The 11,158-nt window shown below is 38.7% G+C and overlaps 2 protein-coding genes across 2 annotated transcripts; both read right to left on the bottom strand.

Moving 5' to 3' along the window:
* Nucleotides 1-242: 242 nt before the first annotated feature.
* On the bottom strand, nt 243-2,657 carry LOC113660516 (serine protease 27-like). The gene is made up of 7 exons (XM_027174073.2): nt 2,512-2,657; nt 2,208-2,228; nt 1,929-2,100; nt 1,571-1,839; nt 1,030-1,169; nt 727-902; nt 243-597 (listed from the first exon to the last, which is right to left on the bottom strand). Exons 1-7 carry the CDS (start codon nt 2,558-2,560, stop codon nt 591-593), a joined length of 834 nt encoding a protein of 277 aa, XP_027029874.1. The 5' UTR covers nt 2,561-2,657; the 3' UTR covers nt 243-590.
* A 4,243-nt stretch (nt 2,658-6,900) lies between these two features.
* Nucleotides 6,901-8,821, bottom strand: LOC113660515 (serine protease 27-like). Its single transcript, XM_027174072.1, has 7 exons — nt 8,750-8,821; nt 8,398-8,418; nt 8,126-8,294; nt 7,764-8,032; nt 7,325-7,470; nt 7,008-7,183; nt 6,901-6,922 (listed from the first exon to the last, which is right to left on the bottom strand). The coding sequence occupies exons 1-7, from the start codon at nt 8,796-8,798 to the stop codon at nt 6,916-6,918; spliced, it is 837 nt and encodes a 278-aa protein (XP_027029873.1). The 5' UTR covers nt 8,799-8,821; the 3' UTR covers nt 6,901-6,915.
* Between the last annotated feature and the right edge of the window lie 2,337 nt (nt 8,822-11,158).

The raw sequence follows: 11,158 nt of genomic DNA, 5'->3' as shown, positions 1-11,158 counted from the left end.
TCACATGTTGCTTGTACACAGCCAGTGACTTGACTGTTCTGACTTCTAGAGGAAGTTCATTCCAGCACCTCCCTCCAAGTACACATGTAATTAAAGAACAACAAGGTCTCAATCCACAATCTCAATTACACCTTTATTGTGATAAATACATTTATTAATGTATCTGCTTGAGGCAAAATATAATTTATCCCAAACTTTTCAGAAACAGTCCAGAACTTAAATAAAGACATTAAAGACATCAATAATTTACATTGAAAAATTTTATTTGGTTATTACAAAACTGCTTGAATATAACAACTATATATCGAAGGTATTAATTTCTCAGGTAAAAAAATATATATAAAGCTGTGTAGTAAAAAAAGACAAACATCTCATATAGAATGAAAATTGTTATTGTTTAATTTAAACTTCTCAGCACTGGTCTCAACCCAGGATAATATGAAACTGTTGCATGAGGAAGGGCACCCAGCATAAAACTTGTGCTACATCAAAACATGTGAACCAGATGATCCACTGTGGTGTCCCTGAACACGGAGCAGCCATGAGAACATTCCACGAAAACAGAACATAAGAACAGGCTTTGCATTGTGTTAGTACCTGCCAAGAAACAAGGACACATTACAACCAAGAGTTACTGAATGTTTGTTAATGCCAATAAATCAATGCTAATTTTTTATATACTGAATAATGTTTAAACATTTAAATAACTGCCAAATAATGTCTTACTTGACAAATCCAGGAAGGTCTTCCTGGATAATGCTTGATATCCAGATCTGGAACTGGGACACCAGAGTAAACACATGGGGTGAGTTACGTTGAGTACAGTCCCTACCCCAGCTAGTGATACCAGCCTGAATCCAGGCTGCACCAAGCTTAGTCAACATCGGACCTCCAAAATCCGCCTTTCAAAAGAGAAAATAAGTTTTGTTGTAACCTCTGTGTTTTGTCTATTACATGTTCACACTAGAAAGTTGATTTTGTTTGTGTTATTTAAATTTGTTAATATTTCCTTTGTGATGCTGAGTCTACCTGGCAGGTGACTGGGCCTCCTTGTAGATAACCAGCACAGATCATGTTTGCAGTAATTGATCCAGGATTCAGTAGTAAATCACAAATATATGCATTATCAATGGGCACCATTGCCTCCTGCAGCACTCCAGGCAAAGGCGCTAAACACAAACCATCACACAACCATCACTATCTATTAAAAAGGTATAAAAGCTCATACTCATATCTCTGTGTTTCCCCATCATATCATTCCCAAACCTAGTTTTAGAGGCTATTTGCACCAGTTAATTGTAAGTCTGGTATTAAAGTCCAAAACTATTCCTTGAGATGGGTTAGAGTAAAACACTGTAGAGCAGTGTAAAATACTGGTAGTAGCACAGACACTCGATGTACTTCACAATGAGTAACATATAAAGTTATCACAAATGAAAATGTTTTCAATGCTTTTGAATCTGTAACACAATCTGTACACTACCCAGAGGATTGAGACAAACGGTCAGTTGTTTAAATGAGTTTGGAGTGTTACTCTTATGGTTCTCCATGGATCTGTCTATTCTTTTACCTGTAGTGTTAATGTTTCCCCAGCCTGTGATCCAGCCTATGATGCCAGCAGGAAAAGTGCTGCCTTGTCCAGCCAGGCACACTGGTCTGACGTAGTCTGAAAATTCGACAGAAGCATCCAGACGCACAAGTGCAATGTCATTATTTTTGGTTGTGCTGTTGTAGTTAGGGTGAAGGACCACATTTTTAACGCGTCGGGAAATCTGATTGGGGTTGAAGCCATTCAAATTCTGTATCCCCAAATACACTTTCACCTTAGAATTTTTTTCACTGAAAAAGAAGAGTTTCAGTATATCTTCAGTTAGAACTCTGAGTAGTGTCAGTACAGGCTGACATGCAGAAATGTGAGTGAAATTTACCTGGATAAACATTGAGCTGTGGTCAGGACCCAGTCTTTGTTGATGAGGGATCCTCCACAGAAGTGGCCACCTTGTTTACCAGGCCTCTGTAGACTAACCTGCCATGGCCACTCCCCTTCTAAAGCATTCTCTTCACCCGCAACACGTATGTTGAATGGTGCATGACCGCACACTGAGAAAAAGGAGAAACTCTTACACATTCTTGTATATGTTTCTTTATACTGCTTAAACAGAACAGAACAAAAATCAATGTGAATTAAGATTAAATGAAGTACCTACCACTGAGCTGGGAAAAGGAACCTGTAGAGTGAGAAGATTGCATAAAACATGTATTACAAAATGCAATTTTGACTCTGACGTTATGAGAAAATACAATGTTTACATACAATGTCACTATAAAATCTATAAAATATTTAATACACTGCTGATCAGATAACTAATAAACTCCTAGTACTGTTAGTGGGACACACAAGTTCAGTTCTGTGGTAAACTTTTAATACTCTACCATCCTTTAATCAAGCAAACAAACTAAAATAAATCTAAAAACATTTTCAGCTAAAAGTGATATTTTCAAATACCTTACCTTGAAAGTAACAGACTAGGACCAGGACCACACACTGAATTCTCAGCATCTTTGTATTCAACCCTCTGTGTCTGTCATATACAAGGCAGCAAGTGTTGTTATTTTCTCATAACACGCTGTTATATCTAGCCAGACTTCCCTCTGTGCAGATTGTCATACTTTCTACGTCACAGGATGTCTAGATTTCCAGTTCAGTCACTTTACATGTTATTATCTTCATGGCATAAATTCCATGTGCTTGACAAATCAAAACAAGCAGGCACTATATGGAATGAGATTAAAACATGAACACACCTTAAGTGTACACAGTTCGCCACCTACTGCTGAATACAGTACAGTGTAAAGTTTTACTTTAATTTTATTTATTCCATAATGCTAACAACTTTAACAACAGATGTTATCACAAAGCAGTGTTATAGAAATCTGCATGTAGATTTTGATGAAGAATGATGGAGACAGAGGATGACAGAGATGAAGAAAAACTCATAAATGCCACTTGCCACAACAAGGATAAAAACACCATTTATTAACAAAAAGAACGAAAAAACATAGACAGGGAAAAATCATGAAAACATGAAACGGTCAAACAAACAGGTCACATAAACTAACATAGACACAAAAAAACCCCCCAAAAAACACACCATAAACCGAGGCCTACGCAAAGCTAGATGCAATGCGGAAAATGAAAATTAACAGGCATTTAGTAGCAGGAGAGTCCAAACCTGACACACATGACAACAACGGCCCTTTATTTTCCGGCAGAGAATGTACAAGAAGAGTCCTGACAATGAGACCTCAAAAGGGAACCGTTCATCATTTGGGTGACACTCGATAAATCATCACATGGGTGGAAAAGATGAAGAAAAATGGTAAAAATATTTACTATATCAAAAGCAACACATTAAAAGGAATAGAGTGATGGTGACAGAAGAGTCAGAGATTATTAAAGTGCAGTGTTGTGCTGTACAGTGTTAGAAAGCCAGACTAAAATCTTATTATTATTATTATTATTAGTAGTAGTAGTAGTTATAAGGTTTTACAACGGGGGGTCATGGTGGCTTATTGGTTAGCATGTTCGCCTCACACCTCCAGGGCCGGGGTTCGATTCCCGCCTCTGCCTTGTGTGTGTGGAGTTTGCATGTTCTCCATGTGCCTAGGGGGTTTCCTCCGCGTACTCCGGTTTCCTCCCCGGTCCAAAGACATGCATGGTAGGTTGATTGGCATCTCTGGAAAATTGTCCGTAGTGTGAGTGTGTGTGTGTGTGTGTGTGTGTGTGTGTGTGCCCTGCGATGGGTTGGCACTCCGTCCAGTGTGTGATAGGCACAGGCTCCCCGTGACCAGAGAAGTTCAGATAAGCGGTAGAAAGTGAGAGAGTGAGTGAGGTTTTACAACCATTTCCAACACTTTAACCAAGGAAGGTTGATTAGAAATAAGTCAATAGGCAGGTGTCTCTGTGTAAACAAGAGATTTCAGGTTTGAACAAAATGCTTTTGCCAACTGAAGACAAGAGTCACAAAGAGCAAAAGTAGTCATATTCTCTGTGAGGAAATAGCCTACTAAATATATAGAGACCTGCTTAACATAGCTGTTGTTAAATTTCACATGATAGGAAATACTCAGCTAGTGGGTGCGATTTGGCAAATGACCTAGTTGAAGACAGGTTGAAAAATTTCCAGTAAAGCAGAGCAATAATATCCAGTACAGACGAAATGACTGGAAAAAAGCCAATGATTACTTTGTTTGGAATGATTTACAGTGAATGAAGTCAGACTGGTCTGACTAATCTATTTAAACCCAGTGTACAATCCCCTGCTTTCAAAGAATAATTTTTTTTAGACCTCTTCCTTTGATTTTAATTCATTAATTTCTTCATAAATTAACCTTTGTAATACTGCAGCTATTAATATACCTGTTACTGCATTTCCAGTTTAAACACATGGTATTAATGACTGGAATTCCAGGGCATGAACACGGAAAACAATGAGATAAAATCTAAATAATCAGAATATATGACTATTAAAAAAATATGACTTGAGATTGCATCCTGTCATGGATAATAATAATAATAATAATAATAATAATAATAATAATAATAATAATGATAATAATAATAATTCCTTTTGTTTTATTTTACACTAAACATGACACAAGTGAGTACAATATAACCAGTGAAGCCAATGGGACCATTATTCTGGCACTATAATATTTTTAAAAAAAATTTTTTTTCATTATACAATAGTTATAATTCTTGTACATGTATACTTATAGAGTTATATATGAATAAATGAGTCAAACCTCTATCTCAGAAGATTAAAATTAAAGGAATTACAACTTAAAAAGTCAGAATTTGCTCACTAACCCTTGTTCAGTTCTCTGTGTATGACTGCAGTTTTTATGTATGAGAATCCTGACACCTGGTGGCTGGATTAAGCATGTGCGTTACTGATGGAAGTGATAAATAACATGCTGGACATTCACTTCACTCCAGGCCACAGACAAGCAGCTACTGAACAGTGTGCCAGGACTCCCACCAAGGTGATCTGAGCCTGCCTATATGGCGCTCCCTGACAGGTTTGACGGCTCTGTGGAAACGTAATAATTACTGCCACTGTTACCCCAGGGGGTTAATATGGCAGCGGATTAAGCTGTTCACTTTCGTACATTAGCCACACAGTGCGGATGGAACTAGAATGCAACCTCAAGGATTTTGTCTAAGCATGTCAGGTATGTGCGCACTCCCAGACAGAACACCAGGTGCCTGCAGGCCTGTTAAAGCAATTTTCCAGTGCCCTTGGTCCCATCTGGCTATCTCCGTCATCACAGTCTTGCCAAGTTCCCACAGATTCATGACAATCCTGGTGGTCATCAACCGATTTTCAAAATCTTATCATGCTCAAAGGATTACCCAAAGTCATGGAGACACCTACGGCTCTGTTCAATTTTGTATTACCGGGCTTTAACCTCTTTTACCAGGGTTGCGGGTTCGATTCCCTGGATAAGGCAGACACCCTCTGGATAAGGGTGTCTGCCAAATACCGTAAATGTATTGGAAACTGAAAACAGATCTTTGTGGTACTCAGCACATGATGATTCATGACAAAGGCTACCAGCACTTGCCCAGTGGTCCTGCCCCTTTGAGCAAAATGTCCAAATTAAACACATCATCACAAAGCAGGCATAATCTGCCCTAGTGCTTTCTGGTCTGGAGCATCCAGTGATTTGGGACAAACTTATCAGGTCTGGATGGCTGGAGCAGGGCACAGAGTAGGGCTCGGTGCACAGTATGAAGCATGGCATGGAGCAGGGCTTGGCACAAGACTTGGGAGGCCGCCATGTCTGACTCACCAAGGTACAGAGCTTGGGAGAGTGCTTGGATCAGTGTTTGGAAGGACACCATGTCATCTGAGCATTGGACATCCTTGGTTACATACAGTATGGCATATACACATTCCCACATCCATTTTGTATTTAGATTAGAGCATTCTCGTCCTTCTTTTCAGTTTGTTTTGGGCTCATCGTCATTCTGACTCCTCATGGACACAATCCTTTTTCATAAAGCATACAGCTCTACATACAGATTTACATACATTTAAATGACTTTTCAATCGGAGGTCACAGCAAACTGTCTGCCTGAACAGTGCTTGTTGGAGCTTTAAAGCTAATCTACAAATGTGTCCTGATGACTGTGTTGACTTTGTACTGGCTTTCGTGTTTGTTGTGGATATTTATATAAGCCATATAAATAAAGGAAATTGGTTCTTTGGTGCCATCCATGTTCTTAGTCATTCATTCTATTATAATATTATATCGATTAACCAGAAATTTGTAAGGCTGATGTGTCGGTAACACTAAATGTAGGTGTTCCATTTGCCTATTAAATACAAATATTAAATTGTTTCACTAAATAATTGACAATAACAATTATATTCATCAGTTTTCACAATCTTTATTGCCACTTGTTCAGATTAAGACTAAGCTTGAACACTGCTGATCCATATTTCTCATTTGATTTGGTTTAAACCAAATCTTTGTATTATTGTGTTTGTCAAGTCGATGTCTATGTTTCTGCTCAAGAAAAATATACTTGGGCCTCAATTGTTCACAATTATGCATCGTATTAAAATATGACTCACAAAGGCACATAGAGGTAACTATTTAATTATGTGATTAAGTCAACATTTTATAACATGTAATATTAAGTATATGCTTATGATTAGCACAACATTTATCATAATTACAGAAATTTAACTATAATGGTTTTGTATATTTAACTTATTGATCTCAGTAAAAAAAAAGATAAAGACATGTAAAATTAAAAATATATATTGGCATTTAATAAAATTTATTTAACATTTATTTTCATTTTGCCTGTCCATCAGTACCACCACTGGTCCTACCATTGTGTTAGTACCTGCCAAGACACAAGAACACATTTTATGACTCATGACTCATGACCTGAGCTTATTATATTTTATTACGAGCAAATAATATCTTACGTGATAAAACCAGGCAGATTCTGGTTGATATTGCTGGATATCCAGGTCTGGTACTGAGACACCAGAGTATATACACCAGGTGCGTAGGCTTGAGCACAGCCCCTACCCCAGCTAGTGATACCAGCCTGAACCCAGACTGCACCCTTCTTAGTCACCATCGGACCTCCAGAATCCCCCTTTAAAAAAAAGGAAGCAACACTATAGTTTTTTGTTTTAATTGACCATGCACAATTCTAATGTGTTTACACTAGAAGGTTGATCTAGATTATTTTATTATTATACATTTGGTCATGTTGTATCTGCGACTCTGTGTGTACCTGGCAGGTGTCTGTACCTCCTTGGACATAACCAGCGCAGATCATGTTTGCGGTAATGGATCCATATCCCAGGAGAAAATCACAAAGACATGTACAGACAGTGGGCACCTTCGCCTCGCGCAGCACACCAGGAGATGGCAGACTCGCTACACACAAAAACAAAATAAAACAGAAATTTAACGTTAACCCGGATTGCTTGCTAGACCCCAACTATTTCTCTATTTCAGATCCATGAACAACAACTAGTTTAAACCCATCTGCTGAGCACAATGAGGATAGTCAGCATATAAAGAAATGTCTGCTAGCTTCAATAAAATGTATCTTGTGTGTTACTGATGAGCAACCAAACCCCTTACATGACGATACAAATAAAACACTTATGTGTTTCCTAAAAAATTACACCATAAATATATTTATTGTGCATGTCTATGTATATTACCTCCAGAAGCGATGCTTCCCCAGCCTGTAATCCAGCAATTGGTGCCAGCTGGAAAACTGCTGCCTTGACCTGCAAGGCACACTGGTCTGATGTAGTTTGTGAAGGTGACGGAGGAGCTCAGAAGCAGAAGGGCAATGTCGTTGTCATGGGTTGCACTGTTGTAGTTGGGGTGAATGATCATCTGTTTAACACTTCTTGCAATTTGATTGGGATTAGAGCCTTTTAAAGTCTGTTTCCCCAAATACACAGTCAGGCTAGACATGCTAGCGCTGAAAGGATAAAGAAAGAAATAAAAGTGTTTAGTCATTTGTTCAGTTTATTGTCTGAGAAATATTAGTGCAGTGTTATCTGTAAAATTGTACCTGGAGAAACAGTGGGCTGCTGTCAGAACCCAGTCTTTGTTGATTAGTGATCCTCCACAGAAATGGCCGTTATACACAGGGCTCTGTATACTGACTTGCCATGGCCATGCCCCATCTGAGCTACTCTGTCCACCCACAATACGGGTGTTTAAGGTTGGACGACCACATTCTGTTAATAATAAAAACATCATTTACAATTCTGGAGTCATTCATTCTGCCTGAGCAAAAGAAACAGAAAGAAAAAAGTGATTAAGATTAAAAGAAGAACCTACCATTGAGCTGGGAAAGGGAACCTGAAATGAGAGAATAAAATGAGTTAAGCAAATATTTAGTCCTCATATATAACTAAAGACTTCAGAAGTTACACCCCAGCACCATACACAGGCTTTATGGAAATCTACATAAACTTATAGCTCTAAACTTAATGAGCAAGCTAGAGGTGACAATAACAAGGAAAAACTCCCAATGGAACTTAGAAAACATTTTTGAAAGCTATATTTCAAATTAAATCAAAACTGCTGTGATTAATTAATATGATGATCTTTATAAAAATATCCATGTTGACAATAATCTTTTGTACAAATTTCCAGTTTGAGTAATTAATAATCGCTGCAAAAGCCTTACCCTTTAAATATAAGACCAAGGCCACAGTTACGTATTGAAATCTCAGCATCTTTCTGTTCAGCCCTCTATCTCTGTCTGTATAAGTCAGCAGGTCTCCTTACAGTCTCTCGACACTGCTTATATCTACCCAACGTTCCTGAAACTAAATATGTTGCTGGTCCAGACTATTACATTACCGAACTTTTTTCCCTTTACCCTGGAAATAAAATATATACTGTATATATTCAGAATATACTTGTAACATGTAATTATCTTCATGACAAGAACTCCAGGTATGTGACAAGGAAATAAACAGGAAACGTATCTAAACATTTTTAAAAGTATATAGTTAAGGATGTATATTCTGCATCTCATTTTGACAACAGTTCAGTGTAGCACTAGCTCAAGTTTATTGTCATGTGCATGAAGAATGATGCATTTATATATACACTTTAATTCTAGATGAAAAATTGTGAGTAGAAATGAAAGCTTGTCTTTTAACTTTTCTACAGGATTCCATCAATCAAAAGAGGAATCTACATCAGACTAATTTCAACTTTGTCATTGTGCAAAATACATGTACAAAGTCTATGAAATGCAGTTAACATCCATCCTGAGGTACATATGTGGCATATCTACAATAAAATATGGCTAAATATATACTAACTATGGTAGTGATCTAGTGATACTAAGGAATGGATAACTGAAGTGCAGTGGTGAAGGCATGTTAAGAATATAAGGACATATTAATGTAGATATATACACACGTGGACAAAATTGTTGGTACCCTTCGGTCAATGAAAGAAAAACTCACAAAGGTCACAGAAAATACTTTAATCTGACAAAAGTAATAATAAATAAAAATTCTATGAATGTTAACCGGGGGGAACGGTGGCTCAGTGGTTAACACGTTCGCCTCACACCTCCATGGTCGGGGGTTCGATTCCCACCTCCGCCTTGTGTGTGTGGAGTTTGCATGTTCTCCCCGTGCCTCGGGGGTTTCCTCCGGGTACTCTAGTTTCCTCCCCCGGTCCAAAGACATGCATGGTAGGTTGATTGGCATCTCTGGAAAATTGTCCATAGTGTGTGAGTGTGTGTGCCCTGTGGTGGGTTGGCACTCCATCCAGGGTGTATCCTGCCTCGATGCCCGATGACGCCTGAGATAGACACAGGCTCCCCGTGACCCGAGAAGTTCGGACAAGCGGTAGAAAATGAATGAATGAATGAATGAATGTTAACCAATGAAAATCAGACATTGCTTTTCAACCATGCTTCAATGGAATTATTGAAAAAAAATAAACTCATGGAACAGGCCTAGACAAAAATTATGGTACCCCTAGAAAAGACTGAATATAATGTGACCAAAGGGACATGTTAATTCAAGGTGTGTTCACTAATTAGCATCACAGGTGTCTACAATCTTGTAATCAGTCAGAGGGCTCCAGGTAGTCACTGTGTTGCCTGGTGACATGGTGTGTACCACACTCAACATGGACCAGAGGAAGCGAAGGAAAGAGTTGTCTCAGGAGATTAGAAAGAAAATTATAGACAAGCATGATAAAGGAAAAGGCTATAAAACCATCTCCAAGCCGCTAGATGTTCCTGCGACTACAGTTGCATATATTATTCAGAAATTTAAGATACATGGGACTGTAGCCAACCTCATTGGACGTGGCCGCAGGAGGAAAATTGATGACAATTCAAAGAGACAGATAATCCGAATGGTAACAAAAGAGCCCAGAAAGACATCTAAAGAGATCCAAGGTGAACTTCATGCTCAAGGAACATCAGTGTCAGATCGCACCATCTGTCGTTGTTTGAGCCAAAGTGAACTAAATGGGAGACAACCAAGGAGGACACACATCATAAAAAATCTAGATTGGAATATGCCAAACTACATGTTGACAAGCCACAACGCTTCTGGGAGAATGTCCTATGGACAGATGAGACAAAAATGGAACTTTTTGCCAAGCTCTATGTTCACAGATGGAAAAATGAAGCATATCAAGAAAAGAACACTGTCCCTACTGTGAAACATGGAGGAGGCTCTGTTATGTTCTGGGGCTGCTTTGCTGCATCTGGCACAGGGTGTCTTGAATCTGTGCAGGGTACAATGTAATCTAAAGACTATTAAGGGATTCTAGAGAGAAATGTACTGGCCAGTGTCAGAAAGCTTGGTCTCAGTTGCAGGTCATGGGTCTTGCAACAGGACAATGACCCAAAACACACAGCTAAAAACACCCAAGAATGGCTAAGAGGGAAACATTGGACTATTCTAAAATGGCCTTCTATGAGCCCTGACCTCAATCCTATTGGGCATCTTTGGAAGGAGCTGAAACATGCCGTCTGGAAAAGACACCCTTCAAACCAGAAACAACTGGAGCAGTTTGCCCATGTTGAGTGGGCCAAAATACCTGCTGAGAGATGCAG

Source organism: Tachysurus fulvidraco, chromosome 5 (genome assembly GCF_022655615.1).
Source record: "Tachysurus fulvidraco isolate hzauxx_2018 chromosome 5, HZAU_PFXX_2.0, whole genome shotgun sequence".
Classification (NCBI taxonomy): domain Eukaryota; kingdom Metazoa; phylum Chordata; class Actinopteri; order Siluriformes; family Bagridae; genus Tachysurus; species Tachysurus fulvidraco.
The sequence above is the reverse complement of the archived record's forward strand: the minus strand, read 5'-3'. Positions and strand labels throughout refer to the sequence as shown.

Excerpts from the sequence above, each read along its gene's own strand:
- LOC113660516 (XM_027174073.2), bottom strand. The coding sequence starts at position 2,560 with ATGCTGAGAATTCAGTGTGTGGTCCTGGTCCTAGTCTGTTACTTTCAA. Across the intron at positions 1,170-1,570 it reads GGGAAACATTAACACTACAG|CGCCTTTGCCTGGAGTGCTG; the intron begins GTAAAAGAATAG and ends GTTTGTGTTTAG. Across the intron at positions 903-1,029 it reads GAGGCCCAGTCACCTGCCAG|GCGGATTTTGGAGGTCCGAT; the intron begins GTAGACTCAGCA and ends CTCTTTTGAAAG.
- LOC113660515 (XM_027174072.1), bottom strand. The coding sequence starts at position 8,798 with ATGCTGAGATTTCAATACGTAACTGTGGCCTTGGTCTTATATTTAAAG. Across the intron at positions 8,295-8,397 it reads TTCCCTTTCCCAGCTCAATG|AATGTGGTCGTCCAACCTTA; the intron begins GTAGGTTCTTCT and ends TATTATTAACAG. Across the intron at positions 7,184-7,324 it reads GAGGTACAGACACCTGCCAG|GGGGATTCTGGAGGTCCGAT; the intron begins GTACACACAGAG and ends TTTTTTTTAAAG.